Raw genomic sequence first — 27,408 nt, 5'->3', positions numbered from 1 at the left:
TTCAGCTAAGTCAATGGCTACGACCTAGCAAGGCGCCATTAGTAACATTGCATGTATCTAAAGAGTCTCACTTGTATCGCCACAATCTCCAGATGTGCCACAAGGATGGATTAAAGTTAAGTATTCCAGCAGCTACGTACTTTTCTTTATAGCAGTCATTACGTATCCTGTTTCAGACCTCACGCACCCTGCTTTGGCTTAGCGCGTGCCTTTCGGCTTCCTCTCATTGTGTCTAGGCTGTCTTGTCTAGACACAACAAAGAGTATTACCGAAGTTTTGCTGTATATTACTTCATTTTTTTAAAAAATTAAATGACATTCGAAGCTATATTCCTTCTTCGCTCGTCGCTTTTTACGTAGTAAATGGAACTGCTCACATTACTGTAGGTTAGTTACACCAGCTGAAAAGGCTGTGCTGTCCGAGTTAAATGCGCACGTAAAGCTGTTGTCCGGTGTTAATGCTGAGTCGATACGCGCGTAGTGCACAACATAAAGCGTATAAAATGGCTCTAAGCACTATGGGACTTAACATCTGTGGCCATCAGTCCCCCAGAACTTAGAACTACTTAAACCTAACCAGCCTAAGGACATCACACACATCCATGCCCGAGGCAGGATTCGAACCTGCGACCGTAGTGAAAGCGTATCCTTGTTAGGTTATTAAAGACAGCTTGGCATCCGCTCCAAGAGAAACGAAATCCAATGGAATTCCAGCAGGCACGGGAGAACGCGCTGTGTAATGTTTAAATAAAGTTTTTTCTTACGGTGGACGTAATATAGTGTCCTATATGTGGTCTCCTTTATCGATGAACCACACTTTCCTAAAATTCTCCACATAAACCGAAGTCCCTACTACAATCTTTATACGAACGTTTCGTTTCACACCCGTGTACTGTGTTACGCCCAGATATTTATTCCCCGTGAGTGTGTCAAGCCGCGCACTACTAACGCTGTATTCGAAAGTTACGGGATTGTTTCTCCTACTTATCTGCATTACATCTTTCTACATTTAGAACAACTGCCCTTCATCGCATCAGCTAGAAGTTTTGTCTAAGCCGTATTGTGTCCTTCTGCTGTCACTCAACGACGATACCGTCCCGTGCACCACAACATCATCAGCAAACAATCGCAGATTGTTGCTCACCACAAGACCATTTATATATGTTCACGTACAGAGGGAACAGATTTTAATTGAAAGTGGTTGTTTGGTATCGGCGGATAAAGCCGATATTGGAGTGCCTGTATTGTTAAGAAATACGATGCAGTGATCCGTTCGACACGCATCCATTTCCGAAGGAACAGGCGCTGCGGCGACTTGAGCCGCCATCAACTACACGAAATGTAGCCGCACTCGCGAAGTTGGACACAAGTACAATGGCATGACGATAGTGAAAATTTGTGCCAGACTGGGACTCGAGTGTTTATTGCTAGCGATCGCCTTACCATTAGGCTATCCGAGCACGCTTCACAACCAGAGCCAAACATCCATATGTCGTCAGCCATGTGTCTACAGGAGGAACTCATAAATTCATTATGTATATTCCCATAAAGAGGAGACATTTTAATTGAAAGTTCTCTGACCAATGCGAGCGAATGAATTACGATACTGCAGTGTCTGTACTGTCTGGAATTACTATCCTGTGTTACTTCGGACATGCAGGAACGTCCGAAGGAACATGACATCTTATTCATTAACATCACAGGCATTGTGATATCGCATTTATCCGCCGATACCAGGATACGTATGTGCGTTGAAATTTTATCTTTGAACTATTGAGAAGATTAATTTTCAAGGCATGTAAAATATGTGTATGTTTATATGTTTTCCTCATACTTGCTGCAAGAATGTTTCGTGTAATTTGACGTGGCGAACCTCAGATCCAAAACGATGATGATGTCAATACTATAAGATCATCGGAAACATGGTAAAATCTGATACCCAGTATTTCAAGCAGCGTCAGTTTCTGCGAATCTTCTAATTTCTTTTGTGCTCTTACAGAGGGCTACACGCTGTCCTATGTGTTTTTCGTACGTATTACGAGCCACATTCTTTCCAGATGATCTTATGGATTGCACTTTCGTTCATTGGGGAGAGTTTGTCTTGGTGATTAAACCAATTTTTGCTTGTGGTCTCTGAATATTTAATTTTCTTCCGAACATTGGCTCACCACACGGGATGGAAGTTGAAGGAAACTTACTTCGCCTTTGTGCAGCATTGTCTGAAAGCCAGGTACAGTTACGTAGTAGACATACACATATTGCACTCTGTGCACAATGGACAGGAACTGTCACAGCCTGAAATAGTGGGCATCAAGATAGACTACAAGAACCATCCTGAAAACTCCAGAATGAGCAGAGTTCAGTTGCTCTACACTTCTTGATGCTGTTAATCCTGACTGGTTACCCGTTAAAGTTTTGTTAAATTGTGTTCGTCTACAAATGGATACACAGGCTATTTTGCCTCATGATACTGAATTTATTGCTTCTGTATTTAGTAGTAACACTAAATTTCTTTAATGATTGTAAATTCTTTGCTGTTGACGTTAGTCCCATTAGCACAAAAACATCTTTTCCACTATTGCTATACGTGGGCTAATAACACGAAATCTAGATTTTTTCCACAATCGACTGTTTCATTCTACTGAATAAATGACTTTACTTAAATTACAAAAATAATGGCTGTGTTATAATTTCTTAATTTTAAGCCCACCAGCGAAAGTTGTATTATAAAGATAATATTCTATATAATTATTAAATAACTTTAAAAATGAACAGCACTTTGGATATTACAATTTCAGTTGTTTTGTGCGTATGTATTACGTAGTTTTATTTTTCTGTGATGTTCTGTAACCTCAAGGATCTCCTCACCACGGATCTACGGACGTTTTGAGGCTTTCACACGACCAGAAGATCACCAATTACCACACACATATGTAAAGCAGAACACATGTCTCAAAGTACAACAAAATGGTGAAAGACACAACAGGTTAAACAAACAGAATAAAAACATTTTGTGTCAGAACTGAAGACCTTTTTGCATTGAAAGAAAGTAAGAAAAAACCTGATGTGGATTAGAACATTTATTCAGAAGTATCGACAATGTTTTTAAATAAAATAAAATTGAAACACTAATGTGTAGAAACAAATTTTTCATGTAAGTGTAATATGAGAAAATAATTTGTTTTCTTTTTTGCTTATTAAAAGATGCCTTCGCTGAGAAAGTGATAGTCTGTAGCACAACGCAGTTTAATAGTTTATAGTGGCCATATCAAAGGAAACACCACAGAGTGATTTTCACTTTTTTACATAAAGGTGGAAATACCCGAAAGCTGTAGAAGCTCATAGAAGCATCCTCTTAGGTGTGATCATATAAAAAAAACGCAGATGAGTAATTCCCCACTGAATTACTTTGCCAGATTGTGTCGCGTGCAAGATAAATAAAACAAATTAAAATGGTAATTGAGCTAATGTCTGTCATGTTATGAATGAAGAAATTATTCTCCACTCTGATAGTTCCACATTCTAATTTATACAAGTTGCAGCTGACGAGAATGGGCATTTGTCAGCTGTAAATATCCACGTAACAAATATGTTGCTGGGAATCTCTAGTTATTTGATAATTTTGATTTATGGGTATGGATTATTAGAAGTAAGTGGTATAGCTGTATAAACAAAAAATTGATGGAAAGGAGTATGAAAATGTGTGTAATGCACATGTGGCTGAGACTTCTTCTCAATTGTTGGTGTTCTCATGACTAGCGGCGTGGACCCTTCGCCAACATGGGCGGTCTTCCGCGGTGACAGCGGGATGGACGCGGGCCTGCCGTTACAGTGACGTGGCGCCGGTGGACAGGGATCTGAAGCCAGGACCCCCGAAGACAGCGGCAGCCGCCCGCAGCAGCGGCCCGGACCACGAGTACAGCAACCAGAGGGGGAAGGCGTAGAACACGGCCTTAGCCGTGCAGTGCAGCCAGTACATTCTGGAACAAGCCGAACAGCTGTTTCCAATCGCGTGTCGACTCCATCAGAACCGTACAGGTGTTGCAAAAATTATGCCATCTTCTGAACGACTGCGTGCTCTATTGCCGAACACTGTGCTTCTGGAGGGCTATAGGCTTTTATGGCAGCAGGAATAAGTCCATCTAAAAGGGTACTGCGAACGCATAAAAAATGCTGACAACTATACTTAATTTACAAGAGTGTAACAAAGAATGTGAACTCTTAGTAGGATGGGAATTATAGAAAAATAGGCATTTTTCTTGACGAACTCTTTAATACGCGATTAACCACATTAATTATCATACTGACTTTACTAAATTTTTCTGAAGATCCGTAAATTAGGTTTTTATTTGCCAGTCCATACTTGGAATCTACGCACTGACTATCTTACTTCTATGCTTGAAGCTTTAGCTACACATTAACAACATGAACATGTGGAAAGCCTACAGTACAATCGTATCATTTAAGCCAGAAGTTTTTATTCTATAAATGTTTGTATGCGATAATCAAAGTTTAGGTAAATTTTTGGTAATTAATCGGTACTTATTTTCTTCCTGTTGATAGTGCGTTAGTCTCTGTTCTCTACATTCCTTCAAATAGTATACTGCAACATTCCGAAACATTTCAGACTCTAGATTTTTCTGTGTAAAATAAAAAAAATGTCAGAAAATTTCATTCTCAGGAAATTCAATTCAGAGATATGTTTGTTGTTTACGGATGAAAACACAGAAAACACTGGTGTATTTCTTTCACAAAACGGTTTTAGGATGTTACGCTATCGTGAGGAACAAAGATAACGATGCGGTGCAGTGAAAATTTGTTAGATCAAAGATTTTAAACTGCGGAGTATCCCCATTTCCAGAGATGGAAGTTGTTAACGTTAGATTTAGGAACAAAACATGAAGGTCTATTTCATTGTAAACGCAATGCAAGACTAATTAACTAAGGTAAAACATGTGACACATTAACTAATGAACTATTTACAAATTACAAAACTTGTTCATTGAAGTAACTACATTACAAAATTAACTCGGGTAACGTGTTCCAAACGTGTGGCTGAGAAAAATAATTTCGTCCTAAAGTACAAACAGATAAGATGTACTAGTGCGATTAAGCAAGTAAGTGAAGCAGCTGTGGTTATGCAAAGTATTTTTTTTTAACCCTTAACTCGCTATGTGATTTCTCTGTAACGTATACCACGAGGTGGGGTCTCTGGGATCCCTATATTTAAACCGAGATTTAAGGCAAAAATCAGTTGAAGTTCTTAATTTATGCTATATAACACTTATTTTTACGATTATTTACCTGTTGTTTAAATGCTTCTAGTTTATTTGATTGCACTAAACAAGGTCTGCAGAGTTTTACTACTTATCATACAAAAGCACACAATTTTGTGTGGTTCTTTTAAATAGTACACATAAATATATTGCGAGAGTACTGAAAAATTATATAATGTCTATAGCAAGTAAATTTCCAAATAAAACTGAATTCCAGGGTTTAAATTTGCGCATAAAAATTCTACCAGATAGGTACAAAAGTAAGTCTGTGTAATTGATATCCATTGCTGGGAACTACATTTTTATTATCATCGCTTAGAACACATTCGATTTTAGCAGACACTTTAAGTATTCATTGAAGAGATCCCCAGCACAGCGTTCCTGAAGTTCTTCCTCTGAATGATACTCTTGTTCGATAGCAGTACTGTGATCACTGGAGAATGTAAAATCGTCGTCTTTTTCGTTTATTTCTTGATCTATACCACTGACACCTCCCTCCAGAGACTGACTAACAATTTCATCAGACTCGGGGAAGTTAAAAATGACGCTTTTGTGCCAACAAATTTTATACTATACCGTGTCGTACTGAAAAAAACAGGTAGCTAGTTCACGAGGCGCGGTCTGGGAGACTCCAACACCTATCAATAACACGTGTCAACAACAAACACAGAAGGCGGTAACGCTTGGCAATTTAAGGAGGGTAGGTGGAGTATAGAAGAATTCCACCACAACTGGCGTTGGAGAGCGAGTTCGAAAATGTTCGTGCTATCTGAGAGAGTAAAGGGTTAACACAACAGGAGAACTTATAGTAAGTGAAATAAAGGAAAATGAGGCATGTGAGTAAGAAGGATAGTTTACAATATGGCCTGGATGGGATTATAAGTAGTATTTAGAAGTGGCGAGTTAGGGAACTGTGTCTGCTCATTCAGTACCAAGCCTAGGCTGATGGACATATGTTTATTAATTTATATTACGTCAATACAGTCATCTTCCTTCCTTTATGGATCTAATTTATGATCCACTTCTAGTGCTTCTAATATTCTCTACGACAAAAAAGGATGCATCACGAAAGAGCAACTCAAATTGGTGACACACATCTATTCATAGAAGTATCGACGGAAAATACAAAACTGTAAACTTCGGCAGTCGATGGATCAATGTATGACGGCGCAATTTTACACCGGAGGGCATAAAGTCTTTATGAATTGCATTCCGTGTACTCACTTGGACTGTATCTATGCCTGATAAGGCAAGCTCGTGAATGATATACGCAGATGTCAGTATTTGAGAGACGACGTGTAGTTGGGTTCAAAGAAACTGGTTAGAGTAATCGGCGAACCGCTTGACATTTGAATAGGAGCGATGCATCTGTTGGACCGTGTTGGCAGGAATGAGTGAACCACGGCCGAACACAGAGTCGAGAAGGAAGCGGACGACCTAGAGAGACGACAGGACGTGAGGACCGATCAGTCATTAGAGGGGCACTCAGAGTCCCTGGTTCACTGTCACCATCGATCCGACATGCAACTGGTCCTACAGTAATCACAAGGATCACAGAAAGGGAGCCAAGCTGAAAGCGCTCGTTGCACCGACTCCATTGATCTCTGTACCCCAATCAGCTCGTCTGTAGTGGTGTCTTCCGTGATGAGTCCCACTTTGAACTCAGCCCCGACCATTAGTGAAGACGTGTCTGCAGACACTATGGAGAACGGTGGCATACCAAACTGACTGCCGACCGTCATACAGTCCAACTACCACGAGTGGTGGTCTGGAATGCCATTTCATTTCCCAGCAAGATCCCCTTGGTTGTTAACTGCGGCAGCCTCACAGCACAGTGATGCCTCGACGATATTCTACGCCCCGTTGTGTTCCACTCCATGGCAAGTCATAATAGAGTCGCAGCTTGTCGGCCTATTCCACAGTGAGACGTCTGCGACCACCCACGGATTAGCCAGCACTGAACTTTGCCTCTCATGTACTTTATTAGTTTTCGTAAACGTGTCTCTAGCCTTTTTTGCACGCTTCAGCTTTTCAATTTTTACAGTGTTCTCATACGGTATACTCTACAACACTTTACAAATCCTTTCGAGTCTCCATATCCAGGGAACTTCACATAACTTACACCACAATTCTCTTTTGACCTTAGAAAGCTTCTGAGAACTACCTCAGGTTCCATTCCAACATTGTAGCAATATTTTGTCAAACTTTGGATGCCCATCAGCGTTCCCTTTTCTATGGATGTTGCTGTGTCAGTGACGTGATCCCGGTTCTGCCCCGTCCCCTCAAAATTCGCACTTGTGTTAGTGCCACCTTCGGTCCCTTTCTGCGCTGTTTCTTTTTGTATAATATATTTCGAATACTATAAATAGGTTTAATAATGTTACGTCAAGCAAGACCTGTGCTCCAACGATAATTTATGTAAACAGCTGAAGAGGCAGGAGCTCTTTGCGTTGCGACGGCATTATTCGACAAACTTATCATAATACGAAAAGAACAAAGGGTAAAAAGCTCTTGTTCGGGACGTGGGGGAGAACGGTTGGGAGTAATTTTTATCCAACAACTAGCATTGTTGTAGTCGCCAGTAAATATAAAACGTATGTGGACCAGATTTCAGTAGCAACTGACGTCAAGGGACAGGGAAAGTGTAGAAATACAGTGTGTACTAAAGTCTGGGAACACTTTCAATTATTTGTTGCACAAGAACTAAACATTGTACAGATGTCGTACATATTGCATTTTCAAGAGAAACTCTGAAATTTTTTTTACAAACATTCGATATGCGAACCATGAGTGACCCGGCAGACGTCAATACGGTAATCGAATTCTTGCTATACCCGTTCCAGCATGGCATCGTCGACTGTGGTAGTCGCTTCCCGTATTCTCTCCCAGAGATCTGCTACATCACGTGGTAGAGGTCCTTACACCAGATCTTTAATGTGTCCCCACAGAAAAAAGTCACGCGGAGTGAGATCTGGCGATCGGGGAGGCCATTCCATGAAACAGGTCCCCCTCTGTAGCACTGCCGATCCATCGATGAAACAACTCCGTGTTCAGGTACCCAGGAACTTCACGATGAAAATGGGGTGGAGCTCCTTCCTGCTGAAATATGAACGGAGAATCCGATTGCATTTGAGGCATCAGCCGTTGCTGCAACATGTCCAAGTCTCTCGTGCGCACTCCACATTCACTTCAATCATACTGGGACGTCCGCTTCTCTTTGCCGGGCACAAGCTACCCGTCGTAACAGAATTTGTTGTGCCAGTGGTAAATGGCCTTCCTTGATGGTGGCTTCTAACTGTACTTGGTTCTAAACATCCGTTGAACAGCTGTAGCACGCTTGTTTTTGTCGAACTGCAACACACCGAAAGCTCGCTCCGCACATGAACTTGCCATGTTTGCGACTAGCGGTGACTATCGGCAAATTATCAAACTTCAAAACGACATATGTATGATATCTGTACAATATTTGGTTCCTGTGCAATAAATAATTGAAAGTGTTCCCGGACTTTATGTACACCCTGTATTATTGGAGAATATAATTATAATTTCAAGGTATGAGAGTGAGCATCATTCTAGTAATTTTTCTCTTCATGTCACCATGTATTATTATCGGCAGTTTGTGGACCGTAGTGATAGGTGTAGGATGGATGAGTAGCACGAACCTGCGTCACGGCCATTGCTTTATTTGAGGAAATTATTATTTCACTGATATTCGATTTTCCCACAATACGGCAGCTAATCTCCACCTTCCACTTAACGCGATGGGGGCTCCTGTTGTCCAGATATGTGGGAAAGATGCGAAAACAAATTTTCTAGGTCAAAGAAATAATATTGTCTAAGTCATTTTGTAAGTAGGCTGTTTAGGTTTTTTAATTGGTAACGCCACCTCTGTATGAAAATCACTGGCTGTGCTGTGTGCAGTCTGTGGCTGCTTTGCATTGTTGTAATACTCGCCATTGTAGTGTTAGGCAGCTGGCTGTGAACAGCGCGTAGCGTTGCGCAGTTGGAGGTGAGCCGCCAGCAGTGGTGGATGTGGGGAGAGAGATGGCGGAGTTTTGAAATTTGTCGTGAACTGCTATATATATTATGACTATTAAGGTAAATACATTGTTTGTTCTCTATAAAAATCTTTCATTTGCTAACTATGCCTATCAGTAGTTAGTGCCTTCCGTAGTTTGAATCTTTTATTTAGCTGACAGTAGTGGCGCTCGCTGTATTGCAGTAGTTCGAGTAACGAAGATTTTTGTGAGGTAAGTGATTTAGTGATTTGTGAAAGGTATAGTTTAATGTTAGTCAGGGCCATTCTTTTGTAGGGAATTTTGAAAGTCAGATTGCGTTGCGCCAAAAATATTGTGTCAGTTTCAGCACAGTCATGTATAATTGTTCAAAGGGACGTTTCAATTTCAGATACCTCGTCGGTAACAGACTGGAGTTCAGTAATAGCTACGCCAAGGAGAGGTACTGCATTATTTTCCTCTTACGCAAAGACGTGGTCTTGATTTTGGTGTGCAAATATTTTAAATAAGAGTATCAATATTAAATAGATACTTCCAATTGCACACCAAGTGTCTTCCGATGGTTACTTCATAGAAGTGGTACTTACTAGACTATGGCCTTCAAGTGGTAACGGTGTTTCTCATGTCTTGGAGGTGGTGGTCAATCTACGATAGCACAAAATGCTCAGGCTGCTGTTCTAACCTTCTCCTTCCATAAGCTAGTCTAATATTTGAGTTATAAGCTCTTCCTTTGCACAGTCCTGGAGAATAACCAGTTTTAGTTACTCTACAGAAATCACAAAACATCTTAAGCATACTGGCCGCACATTTGCTGCCTTCAGGATCTTTTACAATTTCAGTGCCACCTTTTCTACAGAGCGCACAGACAGCAACATCCTTTAGAAACCAACACAAAGCACTCACTTCAGCAATTGCGGAACTACATTCGGCTATAATGTCTTCATCAGTTTTCTTAGAAGTGTCACTCTAGGTCTCCAAACTTTTGAGCTTCTCTCTCGAGGCACTTGATGAAGTCGACCTATCTCTAGTCGGTTTTTAGATGTTCTTGCACAGTCCCTACTCTCTAGCGAAATAACCCGATTACCAAATAACTTGTTTTTTCCAGTACCAAAATACTTTTTATGGGACAATAACTTTCGAGAATGTCAAAACAGCAACAAATGAAATTACGAAAAATTTTACAGTGACGTGAGAAGCGTCATGGGATACATCCGAGTGTCGCGTCGGACCCTCCTTCACCCTGTCGTAGTGCACCAGCTCGACGTGACATGGACTCCACTAGTCGTTGGAAGTCCCACGCAAAAATGCAGAGTGTTGCCGGTGCAGGATTTTGCGCACAAACTGACCTCTTGATTACGTTCTTCAAACCAGTCGCTAACAATTGTGGTATGGTGACAGGGCACACTGTCATCCCTAAAAATTTCATCGTTTTTGGGGAACATGAAGGCCATGAATGACTACAAATGGTCTCCAGGTAGCCGAACACAACCATTTCCAGTTAATGATCGGTTCAATTGGACCGGAGGACCCAGTGCATTCCATCTAATACAGCCATACCATCACAGAGCCACCACAAGCTTGTACAGTGCCCTGTTAACAGGTTGTCAACCTGGGTCCATGGCTTCATGGGGTCTGTGCCATACTCAAACCCTCCCGTCATCTCTTACCAACTGAAACTGGGACTCATCTGGCGAGACCATGGTTTTCCAGCCGTCTGTGGTCGAAGCCATAAGGTCACGTGCCCAGGAGAGGCGCTGGAGGCAATGTCGTGCTGTTAGCAATGCCACACGCGTCGGACGTCTGCTGCCATTGTTTCATTAACGCCAAATTTCACCGCTATGTCCTAACGGATAGGTTCGGCGTACGTTCCATATTGGTTTTTGCGGTTGTTTCAAGCAGTGTTGCGTGTATGTTAACACTGACAACACTACGCAAACACCGCTGCCCTGGTCGTTAAATGAAGGCCATCGGCCAATGCGTTGTCTATGGTGAGAGGTAATGCGTGAATTTCGGTTTCCGAAATGGAATGTCCCATGCGTCTAGCTCCAATTACCAATCCCCGTTCAAACTGTGTTATTTCCTGTCGTACGGTCACAATCGCGTCGGAAACCTTTTCGCATGAATCACCTGAGTACAAGCGGCACCTCCACCAATGCACTCCCCTTTATACCTTGTGCACGCGATACCACTGCCATCGTAGCGGTGGCGCGGTTCCAGACTGAAGGGCCTAGAACCGCTCGGTCACACAGGCCGGCCGTATCACTGTCCCATGACGTTTGTCACCTCAGTGCACAAGCAAACCAACGCTCTAAACTCATAGATACACAACGGAAAACATAAGAGCAGAGCAAAGCGTATCTTCTAACATGGCTTCCAAATCGAAAAACAATGGTGTAGCGTACGAGGTGTGTCTAAAAAGTTCTGTGAACGGTGCCATATCTGAACGGCAACTTGGATCATGTGTGCATGGGCATGGGTCTTCAGAGACTTGGAGAGAACCGAAACACGGCATGCACTGCAAGTGACAGGCTGTGTAAACACACTGCGACCAGGTGAACGTAGTCAGTGAGGAAGTGTCCAGCGCAATGGAGCAACGTGTAAACATCGAGCTCTGTTACAAATTTGGAAAGACTGCAACGGAGACACATGGAATGTTAGTGAAGGTGTACGGGAGTGGTGCCATGAGCAGAAAAGGTGTTTACGAATGGGTTAAACGCTTCCGTGAAGGAAAGGAAACAACTGAATACGAACCACGTTCAGGTCGGGCATCGACAAGCAGAACACCAGGAAAGATCGAGAAAGTGCGACAAATGCTGGCACAAGATCGGCGACGGGCTCTTTGACTGCGGGAGAATCGGGAATTAGCAAGGACACGGTGCACATCATCGTCCGCGATGATTTGAGTAAGCGGAAGATCTGCCCCCGATTTGTGCCGCACAAGCTCACAGACGGGAGTAGAAAGCAAAGCGGATGGAAACTACTGGTGATTTCATTTCCTTGTGTGACCAGGATCCAGTGCTTCTCAACACCATCATCACGGAAGATGAGAACTGGTGCTACCAGTTCGATTGGGAAGCAAAACGGCAATCGATGTTACGCTTTTGACCGTCTACCCCGCGACCAAAAAAGAAGCCGTCTGCAAACATCCAAGGTGAAAACACTGTTGATCGCCTTCTTCGACAAGAACGGCATCATCCACTAGGAATTTGTTCCTTCAGATCAAGCCATTAACACTGCATTTTACCAGTCGGTTTTGAACAGATTGCTATAGCGTATCGGGCGGGTTCGGCCAGAGTTGCACAGGACTGGGAAATGGATGCAGCTCCATGAGAATGCCCCTGCACACTGTGCGATCCGTGCGCCAATTCCTGGCGCAGAAGGTGGTAACTGTTCTCCAGCACCCTCTGTCCTCCCTTGAGCTGGCACCTGAGGACTTCTTCCTGTTTCCCCGTTTGAAGGGGGCCATGAAAGGTGAACGTGAGTGCCATCAAAGATTGTGTGAGAACCGTTCTGCAATCGATTCTACAGGAGGCCTTTGCTGATCAACTAGTTAAAATTTCATAGAGTGGCTATAGGTCCGCCATGTTTGAAGCAAATTGAAGTTCTGGCCGCCATGTTTTCTTTAGTCAAGGCATTCGTCTGCTGTGTCCCGCCCCCTTGTAACTGCGTTTGACTTACTTGAAATAGCCCATACTAGCTTTATTTTTTCTAAAACAAGCAATAGACAGCAGTGATTTCAGTGTACACTGACAGCAGAAAGGGATGTTTTTGTCGAAATATGGCTAAACTTTTCGATGTAGATAACACTACAAGGCAACTCAAATAAGTCTGTCCATCCACTATAACGTTACTTGTTGCCCATAAATTAATGCAATTAGAGCAGGTACCACCAGAATATTACGGTGAAACTTCTAAACATGCTGTGGTTAACTATTAGAAACAGTAACGGGCGCAGAAATGCGATATTTTTGTCGCTATTTCAAAGTAAACAGTCAAAGCCTCAAAAACCAGTACACTGTGAACGAGAATTTATTTGAAATATGTCTTACAAGTAGTTAACACAAGCATAGTAATTCAATAATAATAATAATCTACAAGAAAAGTAATGTGCTAATGATGTCACTGTAACAGCACTATCTCGCAGATTGTCGAAAGATCGCTTTCTGGGTTGTGGTCGTAATACTTTATCTTGCTTTTGTAAATGTGGTGGAAAGTTAAAGATAGTAGGTACTGCTTTTGACAAAAGGCGCCTCTGGACATTTGTGTGGTACATATATTTCTCTTCAAAATGAGCTGAACAGAGGTAACTGGCTGTAGTAGGAAACCAGTTTTCTCGCTTCATATTTATAACCCATCTTTTTGTAATTTCCTTATCTTTTGAAGGAAATCTGTAATCAACGATAAATAAATTACTTTCCTGCATTTGTCTTAAGCATAATTACAGTTCCAATGCAAATGACTCTTTAATAAACATTAAAAACCGTGTGTCGTATTTCGGTGCTAATATACTTACTTATAATTTGAAATATTTGTTGTTTTATCGCTGCGATTTGTGCAGTTGAACGCTGAACACACTGCAGGCATGTTGACTTTATATTTTGTAACAAAAAAGTCAACTAGAAAAGTTAAGTATTGCAGTAATATCACAACAGCTGACACACTTCCAACACAAACAACAGTAACGTTTTCCTAATTTCCTAATGTTTTGACTAAGGAGAACATGGCGGCCGAGTTAGTGTTGGTTGCCGCTAGGAGCGCTGTAACTAGTATCTCAGCCACTCTATGAAATTTTAACTCTTTGTTGCTGATAGCTTTCCAGAAGCTGTACGAACGCTGTCATAAGGTGTTGTAGCGGTTGGCGACTATTTCGAAGGGAAATAAATAACATTTGTTTGTATCTTTCGTTCTGTTTGTTGTCTGCTAGTATTCACCGAACTTTTTAGGCACACACGTATTTCTCTAGAAAGGGAGACTAATGGCAACATCTGATGTTGAAATCAACGGAAACATGGGCGCGGCCGCACGTGGAGAGTCCTTTAGGTTGCTTTTTATCGTTCCGCACCTTTCTCAGCAACGGGTAGACGTTTCAATTTATGTCACATGTAAGGACTACGATCTCTTGGTGAGATAAGAAATGTAAGCTTCAACTCAATCCAATCAGAAGATACGGCTATTTAGTCACATATTTTGATATTCGCAGACTTACTCATTAAAAACCACATTGTACGTCCCGTTGAGGTATAAAGATGAAATTTGGCAAACACCAAGGTTTCACAGTACAAGTGAAGGAAAAAATTCGAAGATGGTTAATTTCAACTTATATCACACGAAAAGTATTTTTTTTCTTTTTAGTTATTTATATGTCGACTTTTACTCTTTCCTTCTGTTATGTTTGTTCTGTTTGCCAGGCACTAAATAAAAATCTATTAATTATTGATATAAATAATTAACAAGATTGAACATAATTAATTACAAACAATGAATGCTAACATTAATTATATTATTATACTATTGATGTAATATTAACACCACTTATTAAATATTAATAATCAAAAATAACTAAAATCAACAACGGTTATTATATGACTAGTTTGTTTTGTGTATGGGTTCAGAGCATACAGTGGGTAATTCGTAAGGTAACGAGGTATGTGGCTAGTCAGCTGTGGCTGCGGCCTGGTGCGAACAGTATACGGCTGGCGCCTGTGGGTCGTTATAGGAAACGTTTTTCTAGAAACAGAAATTGCTGGTCAGACAGGCAATCCCTCCCACCCTCTCTCCTTCGACAACAGGGAGACTTTTCAAACAACCAGTGTAACCCTGTGAACATACCCTCACTGCATATAAAAAAACTATTTCTGCTGCATTTACAGTGTATTTCATTAAATTTACGTTTCTAAAAGTAAATGAGAATAAAGTGCTTACCTGTTGAGTCGTTTGCGAGTTCCAGATATATCTGCCATATCCTCATGTAGCAAGTATGTTTTTGCTCCAATTACAGTGTTCCTCGTGTAGTCGACCCTATCAATCTCCGAGGTATCAAAGTAAAACGTTTCCTGGTCCTGTGGTGACATGTATTCGAGTAGCGAAAAGATCTCCTTATTGATAAAAAGCCACTCGTGGAACATGTAGTAATTTAACATTAACTGGCCCGTTTGCAGGCGCTTCTGGATGTGCACCAAGCTAAATCGGTACAAAAGATTATATAAGTTTCGTATTGAACAGAAAATAAATAGTCCAACACAGAATTTCAGCTGATGACACAGCGGAACTAACAGTATCGGAGTTTGACTGTACAAGGACACACAACATGATGAACAGAATAATCTCTTTGCTCAAGAGCCTATATCTACACTTACATCTACATATAAATCAAAATCCATAGTTGCAGACCACTGTGAAGCGCGTGGTGGATGGTGCTTCTAACCATAATGTGTCCCATTACATACAATTATAAAACTTTCGACTGTTGTTTCCACCGCCATCTTCAGAAATACAACTGTGGACTTCTGGGAATAACACGGTGATCCGTTTCCATTCACGATGATCTGAAAAGTTGCATGCAGTCGGGCGCTTTGGTTGTGCACAGCTGTTAATAGCAGTGTAGGATAGTCCATGTGCGTGGAACCAACAGAAACAGGAAAAGAAATACAAATATAGTCAGGAAGTGTGAGAAGGAAAGGGAGAGGAGGGGGGGACAGCATGTGAGGATTTGTTGCCAACAAGGAGCGGCCATTTTGGAGGCCTCTACCATGGATGCAACTCGTGATTTTCAAACGGTGTCATGTGACGTAGCCTACATATAGACAGCTACGCGAAAATAACAATGATATCTTTCATATGAGCATTGGTTCGTTCAGTCATGAATTGTGATTCGTATTTCTTGTTTAGATGCCTAGTGAAAGCTTTATGTAAGGTGTGGTGTCACCGCCAGACACCACACTTGCTAGGTGGTAGCTTAAATCGGCCGCGGTCCATTTAGTACATGTCGGACCCGCGTGTCGCCACTGTGTGATCGCAGACCGAGCGCCACCACAAGGCAGGTCTCGAGATACGGACGAGCACTCGCCCCAGTTGTACGGACGACATTGCTAGCGACAATACGGACGAAGCCTTTCCTCTCATTTGCCGAGAGACAGTTAGAATAGCCTTCTGCTAAGTCCATGGCTACGACCTAGCAAGGCGCCAATTGTAACAGTTCATGTATCTTATGAGTCTCATTGGTATAGTCAAGAGAGATGTATCACAAGGAGTGATTAAAAGTTAAGTATATTCCAGCTACGTACTTTTCTTGCTACCATTCAATAGTTATCCTGTTCCAGACTTGACGCCAGTCGGCGTGTGGTTACGCATGCCTTTCGGCTCCCTTCTCAGAGTGGCGTAACTAGCTTGTTACGCCACAACAGATTGGCGACGAGAGAAGTGTTCTTTCTGATTGCTTACATTTACTTGTGTCATGGCTTCGCCAGATGTACTGTCCGAATTTTATCGCTTGCAGAATCAGCAGACGCAGGCGTTATTGGATGCCCTTGGACAGCTCGTCCAGGGTCAACGTGCCATTCAAACCGATGTGGCAGCCGCCGCTTCACCGCTACCACAGCCACAACTCGCAGTTGCACCGCCTTTTAGGCACTACGATCCAGCGCAAGAATCGTGGCCAGAATGGTCCCGACAGTTTGGCTTTCATCCAGCCGCCTACAGAATTCAAGGTAGTGAGCGGCAGCCGTTTTTGCTTTCTTGTGTCGGTGTGTCCACCCACCGTGTGACAGTGAAATTGTTTCCCCGACGCGATGTAGCAACTCTGTAATACGAAGAAATTTTGTCTGCTTTAGATGCCTATTTCAAAGAAACAGTTAATGTGGTTGCAAAACGGTATACGTTTTTTCGTACCAAACGTACGGCCGGTCAAACTAATAGGGAGTGGGTAGCAACATTGCAAGGACTTACTAGGGACTGTGCCTTTGAATGTGACTGTGGCCTTTCTTATTCAGATACAATGGTACGTGATGCAATTGCACAGAACGTTTCTGATGTTCGCATACGGGAGCAAATTTTGAAACTAGTTAATCCCTCCCTTCAACAAGTGATAGACATATTGGATAGACAAGACACACTTGACTGTGCTCAGGAATCTTTTGAAACTTCGCCAGCAGTGTGTAACATTAACCGGCCCGCTGGACGCGCTGCGCGGCCCGGTAACCTGCCCTCGCGCACTTCGACGCATCTGCCGCCACGCTCTAAACCAGGTGTGCCGCGCCAGCACACAAATGCAGTGAAATCATGCCCGCGGTGTGCTACTAGACATTCGCGTGAACATTGCCCGTCACGCCAAGCTATTGGCTTTTTCTGTAATAAGAAAGGACATGTTCAAAGTGTTTGCCAGAAAAAGCTCAGATCAGACAATCACAATCATTGCAGGCCCTTTGCTTCGCGCCGGAATCGAACCAAGGACACTCAGGATCGTGGACCTTCGCCCATGGACATTCATGTAGTTAATTCCGCTTCATCCAGTGCCACTTTCTCTAACAGTGACTGTGTTCGTCCCACAAAAACTGTGCGTCGACGTCGCCGGAAATCACGTCAATTAGCAAGTGATTCTGTACCAGTGTCTGTTCAAATTGCCCAAAACAGTCGCTCTTGTCGTCAGCAGGACAATAAACTTTTTGTAGATTTGGACTTTAATGGCAAGGTCATACCATTCCAGCTCGATACCGGAGCTGCAGTTTCATTGCTCAATCACGACACGTACAAACAACTGGGCACACCTCCATTGCGTGCCGCAAATGTTACGCTAAAAAGTTATTCAGGACAGCTCATCCCTGTGTTAGGACAGTGCACTCTTCTTGCAACATATAAAGGACAAACAAAACTTGTGTCATTTTACGTTCTTCGTTCTTCTACTGCAGTGAACTTGTTTGGTTTAGATTTATTTCAGTTGTTTAACATGTCTATTGTAAATCAGGTCCTATCAGTGAATCAAACTGTGCCTTCAGACAGTGTTTCTCGTCTGTGTGACGAATTTGCAGTAATTTTTGCACCGGGCTTAGGTTGCGCTAAAAACTATGAAGCACATTTGGAACTGAAAGTAAACGCACAACCGAAATTTTTCAGAGCGGGCAATGTTCCCCATGCATTGCGTGATGAGGTCGCAAGAACATTAAACGATCTAGAATCACAGGGTGTAATTGAACGTGTGCAAGCTTCTCTCTGGGCCTCACCCTTCGTAATTTTGCCAAAACCTTCCGGAAAATTGAGACTTTGCGTGGACTTCAAGGCCACAGTGAATCCACAACTAGTGACTGCTACTTTTCCTTTGCCCCGCCCGGCAGATCTTTTTGCTAAACTGTGCCTGGGAAAATATTTTTCAAAGTTGGACCTAGCCGATGCGTACTTGCAAATACCGGTGGACGACGAATCCCAGCGCGTATTGGTGGTTAACACGCATCTTGGATTGTACAGGTTCAAAAGACTGCCGTTCGGGTGTGCATCCGCCCCTGCATTGTTTCAGCAATATTTACAAACTACTTGTGCATCGGTCCCTACTGCAGCAAACTATCTGGACGATATAGTGATCTCCGGACAGACAGAAGAAGATCATCTTGCGAACCTACGAACATTATTTCAGGTCTTGCGACAAAATGGTCTTCGCTTCCGGAAGGACAAATGTGTGTTATTTGCTCGTGACTTACCATACCTGGGACATGTCATTAATGCCCAAGGCATACATCAGAGTCCAGAGCACCTCCGTGCCATACAAGAATTGCCTTCGCCACAAAATATGAAGCAGCTACAGAGTGTGTTGGGTAAAATTAACTATTATCATAAATTTGTGCCGCGTGCTTCTTCCATTTCAGCTCCGCTTCATCGCTTACGCCGTAAAGGCGTTCCGTTCGTCTGGACGACGGAATGCGAACGCGCCTTTCGCCAGTTGAAATCGGCGTTGCTTTCCAATACTTGCTTTACGCCATTCGATCCCCGGAAACCCCTTTTGTTGATGGTAGATGCATCGGATTTCGAGATCGGTGCTGTGCTTGCGCACAAAGTTGGCTCGCATGATCGCCCTATTGCCTTTGCGTCCAAATTGCTCTCGTCTGCGCAAAGAAATTACTCACAGATAGAGAAAGAAGCTTTGGTTCTCGTGTTTGGTGTTACTAAGTTCCATGATTTCTTGTATGGTCGTCACTTTACCATCATCACAGACCACAAACCTTTGACATCGCTTTTTCATCTGACCAAGCCTGTACCTTCACGTACAGCGCAGAAATTCATTCGCTGGTCTATTTTCCTCTCGCAGTACCGCTACGATATCTTGTATCGGTCCACTGCTAAGCACGGAAACGCCGATGCGTTGTCCCGTTTGCCTGTTGCTGAGGATAAAGCATTCGATTCTTCTGAACTTGCTTGCATGTTCATTGATTCGGAAACCGATGAAGTGGTCGAATCGTTTCCGATTGATTTTCGTCGTGTAGCTACAGCCACAGCTGCTGACCCTGTCCTTGCTACCGTTTTGCGTTTTGTTGCTACGCAATGGCCCTTGTCAAAGTCTCGGATCGAGGATCCGTTGGTTCGCCGATTTTTTGCTCACAGGGAGAGACTTTTTGTTCGACGTGGTGTTTTATTGTTGCGTTCTGATAATGATCAGTCCCGAGTCGTGGTCCCACGTTCGTTACAGTCCTCTGTTTTACGGCTTCTTCACCAAAGCCATTGGGGTATAGTGCGAACGAAACAACTTGCTCGTCAGCACTGTACTTGGTTCGGAATCGATGCTGCGATTACGAAAATGTGCTCTTCTTGCATGGCGTGTGCCGAACAACAATCCACGCCGCCGCGGAAAATCTTTGCATGGCCAAAAGCCACTTCCCCCTGGCAACGCTTGCACATTGATTTTGCTGGTCCATTCTGGAATGCTCGATGGTTGGTTCTGGTCGATGCCTTCAGTAATTTTCCTTTTGTTGTCCGGATGTCTTCCACGACGTCCTCCGCCACCATCCAAGTGTTGTCTGCTATCTTTTGCATTGAAGGTCTTCCGCAGACTATTGTTTCCGACAATGGTCCACAATTCATGTCCACAGAATTTCAGTCATTCTGCAAGGCCAATGGTATTGAACATCTGACATCCGCGCCGTTTGCGCCTCAGTCAAACGGTGCCGCTGAACGATTGGTCCGGACTTTCAAGTCACAGATGTTGAAGTTGAAAGAGTCGCATTCTCGGGAGGACGCATTGTTGCTCTTTTTGTCCTCGTATCGCTCTCAGCCCCGAGATGGTCGCTCGCCGGCTGAGTTGCTCCACGGTCGTCCTCATCGAACCTTGATGTCTTGGCTGCATCCGCCGCATCAGGTTCCTGTGCAGCGGCAGACTCCTGCTTTTGCTCCAGGCGACGTTGTATTCTATCGCAACTATCGCGGTTCACGGCGTTGGCTCGCAGGGCGCATTCTTCGCTGCCTCGGCCGCGCGATGTATTTGGTTTTGGGGGCCTCTGGTGAGGTGCGTCGGCATCTCAATCAGCTGCGCCTCTGTCGTCGCACGGGTTCTGCCGCTCCCCGTCTGCTTTCAGCGACGGTGCCGTCCGGTCAGCGCCCTCGGGACCCATCTACTGGCTCGCCTCATCCCCAGGTGTTCCCGACGATGCCTTCCATTTTGCCCCATGGCGACGCGCCGCCGCAGCCGCCGCCGCCGCCGCCGCCTGTTCTCCCGCCGGCGCCGCCCGCATTCGACGCTTCGCTGCAGCCGCCAAGCGCCTCCCTGTGTCACGCGGCGCCGATCGTGTCCCGTGACCAGCTGTCCTCCGCCATGGAACTCTTGCCCGCTCCGGACCACATGTCATCGCGCGTCGGGTACCCCGACGCAATGGAGGTCGACCCTTCATCCCCTCCTGTCTCATTACGGGCGCATACACCGCATGTTGACGTGCACCCTGGACTAGGGAGAAACTCAAGAAGCACAACTGTGTTCATTGTAAAATTGCTAATTTTCTGTGATCCACCAATACTCACCCTGGAATTTATAATTATGTGTAACAATGTTGATGTTTGGGGTAATTTTTGCTGTTACATAGCGATGTACAGCGAAAATTTGTTACAGGTTTGGGATTACAGACGCAATTTGTTAGAATTTCGTTTGTCAATTGCAATGCGCAACTCAATTTTTTTAGAATATTGCTGTTTAATGGGGGCTATGTTTTACAAATTTGCTGTAACATGTCAATGGTTGCTGTAATTTGTTACAATTTTTGTTGCAATATAGCGATATAGAGGGATAATTTTTTAGAATTTTTGCTATAACCGGAGTACTTTATTACAATTTCATGTAACATTGGCGGTGTATGTGACAATTTCTTTGATGCTTATGTGTAACTGATTAAGCAACGAACACCCCTACTATCTGGCATCCTCAGCAGCTGACTCACCACCAACAGCTGGCATTCCCATATACCTGACACCCAATCAAGTTACGGCACATATGCTGACAGCTTCTTGTGGTAGAATAATATGCTTATCTGTCTGTGTCTGATTAGTATTGTAGTTTCCACTATGTGATAGGATTATTTGGCATTATCAGCACAAAATGGAAAACATTTTTGTATTGCAAGTTCATATACCACCATGGAGCCACTATAATGTTTGGCTGATTTTGAAAGTTGGTGGGTGAAAGCGTACTAAATTTCTCGCATATACAAATGTTTGTTATTACTGTTCAGTATGCTATTTTACCGGAATGTCATGTAGTTACTACTGTGTGACAGTGTAAGTCAGCATTATGAGAAGAAGATGAAAATCCTAGCCTTCGGATTACTTTAATGTTTTGGGCGACTTTGATGTCAGTTTTAGTCGAACTGTAACTAAAGAGTTTTTGACAAATTGGGATGTGGTAATAACAGTGTTTACTTTGGCGCGAAGATCAAACTCTTATCGTCGATAACTGCACATTAAGCTGTAAGTTGGATCAGCAGTAGTGTGTTTTGTGATGTTGTAGAATAAATATATGTGGATATTGGTTTCCGTAATGCATGGTGCGAAGTTCTAACTATAGTCATTGACTAATTTGTAAGTTGTATCATTAACGCCAGTATGTGAGGCATATGTATCTTGATAAATATTAGAAAGGAAAAGAAAGAAAGATTATGATTTAATGTTCTGTTAACAGCAAGGCCATTAGAGATGTGGCATAAGCTCAGAAAATTTATTTAACGATGGCGAGGCGCCACTACTGTTTTTAGGGTACATCTGTGGGAGTATAGTGGTAAGGCATTGCAGCAGCCGCTGGCAGTTGGTAAGCTTGAGATGTTGGCATTCAAATTACAATAACAAGGCTGTTTATCAGTTTCAAGATGGACTAAGCTTGGCTTTGCAAAACCTGCCAGCATGGTGGGAAGATACGGTTCTTGCAGCACAGGCAAGGGGGGATCTTCCTGCAGCAGGTTTCACTGGTGTTGTTAAGAATGTAACAAGAAGCAACACACTAGAATAACAGGTGCGTTGCTGACCATTGCAAATAATGTCATTTTGTAGCAGAACTATTTACTCCCCATCGGTACTAATAGGGCACAGACACTGGACCAGACTAAGCGGACATATGTGGACATCAGTAGCAGTGAAAATTTTGGTTCTGTCTCTCTCCATACCTGTATCCTTCACTAAGTCCACCTTCCAGACTTGGTGCCATGGTATGACAAGTCTATCTCAGGTCCACTCCATCAGCAACCCTGACTCCTGCCGAAGGGTGCACGAGTCCAAGTCATAGCACCCACTGTCTCCAGTGCTTAAGTGGGCACCACCACGCATCCCACCATCACCTGCTGTGTTGCAGCCATCCACTCAGGAGTTGGCTACTACTGCAATAATTCCGGCTGTACCCAAGCGCTGCTGACACTGTGTACTTTTAGTGTGAATCACATAACTGGGTCACATGCCTCATACTAGGCACTGGCAGCAGTTCTGGGCAAGTGTGTTGCAGCCATCTAGCAGGGCAGTTGCTTTCACATCACTGGTCATATGACCCGCACCAGTTACTGAGATGGGCTTGATCACTCTCCCTCACAGACGGAGTGCAAATGCCAGAGTAAAATAAAGTGAGAGTTGAGCTTCCCTGTGCCACTACCGATGTGCAAACCCACCACAGTTTACCATCTACCATCCTGAACTGAAGCCAACCCACTACCTACCACCCAACCACGCCCTCCGTTGGCTTTAGTCGGGGTCAGAAGTGTGGGATCTTCGAACCCCTCACAACATCACTTGGTGACAGCAGGAGGAGCATCATAGCCTATAATCGCTACCTGTGGATGATGTAGATGACTAGACTTCTGTGGGATGCAGTTTCGTCTACATACAGTGCAGTGAGTGCAGCCTGTCTGTTTTGTTTTAGTATCATGGCAAGCGATTGGTTCTTATGTAATAGTATTAATGGGCTCAGTATGTGGCAGGCAAACACAGACAAGGTTGTGTAGATATTAATTTTAATTTAAAAAACCAACAGCCTCATTTGCAAAGTTTACTTAGATTTACCTAGGTTTCAGTCGGGATAACCCAACCTTCTTCAGACTAAAAGTTATTACCGTTTGCCCGTAGTGGACATCGTCAAGCTAAAACTAGAAATCCATAAACTATCGTCAGACTGTTAAAACGTATCTGAAAATGTCTAGGTCCCATTTCGCGACCGCGATGCGGCAGCCACGAGTGCTGTACTGGAACCGACCGTAGCGTCATGAGGCCCGCCTAGGAAGACACAATATCTTGTGATGGGTACTTGTTGGTACAAGACGCGAACCTAACTCCTGACCTTGAATTTACTAGTAAAGTGAAATAAAAAAAAATTGGACCCACCTATGAAGGTGTCTATTAGTTATATAGGAATATTCAGTTACCTAATCAATATTTCATTATTGTATAGGTTAGCAGCGTAAATCCCGACTGAAACCTTCGTAAATCGAGATAAACTTTGCAACTGAGGCTGTTGGTTTTTAAAATTAAGATTAATATTTATACAGTTGCCGACAGGGCCGCGAAATGTTGAAAACTGTGTGGATATGGTAATGAGAAAGTCGGTTTCTGCAGTGGATATTATGATAAGCAAGACATGTGCCTCACTATTTACTAATATATAAGGTGTGACTATGGTTAATGATTGAGGAGACAAAGCTTAGTTATTGTTACGGTGAGTAAATAATAAATATGAACAGCCACTCAGGCAAGAGTAAGTTACAATAGGAAATAATGTAATAGTGTTCTCGTAAATTGATTTCGTTTTGCTGTTTTGTTCTATTTACTGAATGGAGTTCTCATGATGTCAGAATCTGAGAATCATAGGGAACGCATGGTAATGTGTACCGTTTGCAATGGGCAGTGGTTTATAACAAGGAATGTGGCTCGGTATGTAAGCAGCTGAAGTAGTGAGAAATACGAAATAATAGTTCGTTTAGGCGTCCTTGTCGTTTGTGTGTGCAACTGATAAAAATTATTCATGTTGTCATTATTATAGGAAATGAATTTTTCAATAACTCAGAGGGTTACCACAGAGGAGTTTTTAAAAATTGTAGGGGATAAGTTACAAGTGGACAATTCAGAGCTGTATATGAGACCAGAAGGCCTTCGGAACAACGAGAATGAATTTGTTTGTCATAAAACTCTGGAGTATGCAGATGACAGGCAGAGAATATTTGACGACCGTTGGATCAAAAACGGGACTTGGGTCATGAGAACAGAAATATCTTTGAGAGGGTGGAAATAGGGGATGAGAGGAAACAAAGAGGAGGGAGAAGAAGAAAATGGAAAATGAGAGTAAGAAGCCGACAGATAGTTTGCCTGTTCCCCCAATACATACCTGTCAATCTGGTAAGGGGTACAACAGAATTTGACGACTGCCAGAATATGTTGTTCAGTTGGAATATGAAGATAATTGCGGTTAAAGGCGCTGCAGTCTGGAACCGCAAGACCGCTACGGTCACAGGTTCGAATCCTGCCTCGGGCATGGATGTTTGTGATGTCCTTAGGTTAGTTAGGTTTAACTAGTTCTAAGTTCTAGGGGACTAATGACCTCAGCAGTTGAGTCCCATAGTGCTGAGAGCCATTTGAACCATTTTGAAGATAATTAGCGTGGTGATGCTATGCGAATTCCTGAAAGTGTTTATAATAATAACGTTTTTAAACTCATGGAGAGCAACACAGAAGTACGAGCTCCGATATTATGTGGAAATGTGCAGTCCAGGATAGCAGGAATGAGTGTGTGGGTGTGTGGATAACAACATGGGTGCTGCAAGGGCAGCAGCATCTGCCGCGTTGGGGGATAGTGAGAGGTTTAGAGGCCGTGGCGCCTCGGCCAGGTGCACAGGGAAGTACATGTGCCAATGATTTGCGCGGGTGCGGAGTTGAACTGCTGACGATGTTATTATTTTCGATACTACGAGAAAGGCACAAGAAGGTATTGATAGTTATGATGTGACCGATATGGAAGTGGTGCACCTATCTCCTCAGAATTAGGCAGAATAGAGGAAAAGGAACAACAGAAGAGTCTGTAAAGCTAGTGGTGAAGCAGACAAGGCGGAAACCGCTGGTTTGCCAGAGAAGTGGAAGGAAATGATAACACAAGTAGTAACTCACAGCCTTGCAGAGCAAGCTGCTAACACGTACTGCAAGCTGTTTACAACGAAGCCACATTCAGATTTGCATGGCGAGTTTAATGCAGGTGAAGGATGCGAGATAAACATGAGAGCAGATTTTCTGACCGAACATCATTCCTGAATTAACCTTCAGAGCTGGTAGACTGTTGCAAGTGAGCAGCTACCGCGATGTGCGTTTGTCACATGGGACAAACCAGTTAAACTGCGTATGAACACGCAAAGGCTTAATTCGTTTGATGTAATGCCACTAGGCACCAGGATGTTGCTTTGGGTAAGCAGAAGTACCAGGAAGCCTAGTATTTTGGATAGTCTGCGATGAGACCTACAGAAGGAGAAATAAGTGGCACTACTAACAAGGGAACCTCCCCATCGCACCCCCCTCAGATTTAGTTATAAGTTGGCACAGTGGATAGACCTTGAAAAACTGAACACAGGTCAATATGGAAAGCAGGAAGAAGTTGTGTGGAACTATGAAAAAAAAGCAAAATATACAAACTGAGTAGTCCATGCGTAAGATAGGCAACATCAAGGACAATTATAGCTCAGGAGCGCTGTGGTCCCGTGGTTAGCGTGAGCGGCTACAGAACGAGAGGTACTTGGTTCAAGTCTATCCTAGGGTGAAAAGTTTAATTTTTTGTTTTCAGACAATTATCAAAGTTCAGGCACTCACGCATAATTAACTTCGCTCTCAAAAATTCCAGGACATGTTCAGATTTGCTTGGACATATGTAGGATTAGAAAACGTTAAAAACATATATTTTGACAGAGCGCAGGGAAAACCGTACGACAGTGAAATTGTTGCATTCATTGGTTGCAGTTTATGTGACAAACTCTTATGTTTTCATCACTTTTTTGGGAGTGATTATCACATCCACAAGAAAACCTAAATCGGGCAAGGTAGAAGAATCTTTTTACCCATTCACCAAGTGTACACGTTAGGTAGGTCGACAACATATTCCTGTCATGTGAGGCACATGCCGTCACCAGTGTCGTATAGAATATATCAGACGTTGTTTTCCTGTGGAGGAATCGGTTGATTTATGACCTTGCGATCAAATGTTTTCGGTTCCCATTGGAGAGGCACGTCCTTTCGTCTACTAATCGCACGGTTTTGCGGTGTGGTCGCAAAACACAGACGCTAAACTTATTACAGTGAACAGAGACGTCAATGAACGAACGGACAGATCATAACTTTGCGAAAATAAAGAAATTAAAATTTTCACTTGAGGGAAGACTTGAACACAGGACCTCTCTTTCCGAAGACGCCCACGCTAACAACAGGACCACGGCACTCCTGAGCTGTAATTGTCCTTGATGTTACTTATCTTGCGCATGGACTACTCAGTTTGTATATTTTGCTTTTTTTTCATAGTTCCACACAACTTCTTCCTGCTTTCTCGATTGACCTGTGTTCAGTTTTTCAAGGCCTATCCACTGTGCCAACTTATAACTAAATCTGAGGGGGGTGCGATGGGGAGGTTCCCTTGTAAGTATAGTGAGCAGT

At 43.2% G+C, this 27,408-nt stretch overlaps 1 protein-coding gene across 1 annotated transcript in view; it reads right to left on the bottom strand.

Moving 5' to 3' along the window:
* Nucleotides 1-3,825: 3,825 nt before the first annotated feature.
* LOC124545525 (fatty acyl-CoA reductase 1-like) overlaps nt 3,826-27,408 on the bottom strand; it is a 152,080-nt gene continuing 128,497 nt past the window's right edge. The window contains exons 8-9 of the mRNA XM_047124473.1: nt 15,214-15,471; nt 3,826-3,979 (exon numbers count right to left, since the gene is read on the bottom strand). Of these exons, the coding sequence (XP_046980429.1) occupies nt 3,826-3,979; nt 15,214-15,471 (412 nt within the window). The remainder of the gene's footprint in view (nt 3,980-15,213; nt 15,472-27,408) is intronic.

The sequence above is a fragment of the Schistocerca americana genome, chromosome 8 (genome assembly GCF_021461395.2).
Source record: "Schistocerca americana isolate TAMUIC-IGC-003095 chromosome 8, iqSchAmer2.1, whole genome shotgun sequence".
Lineage (NCBI taxonomy): Eukaryota > Metazoa > Arthropoda > Insecta > Orthoptera > Acrididae > Schistocerca > Schistocerca americana.
Note: the sequence above shows the minus strand (reverse complement) of the source record. Positions and strands in the feature narration are given on the sequence as shown.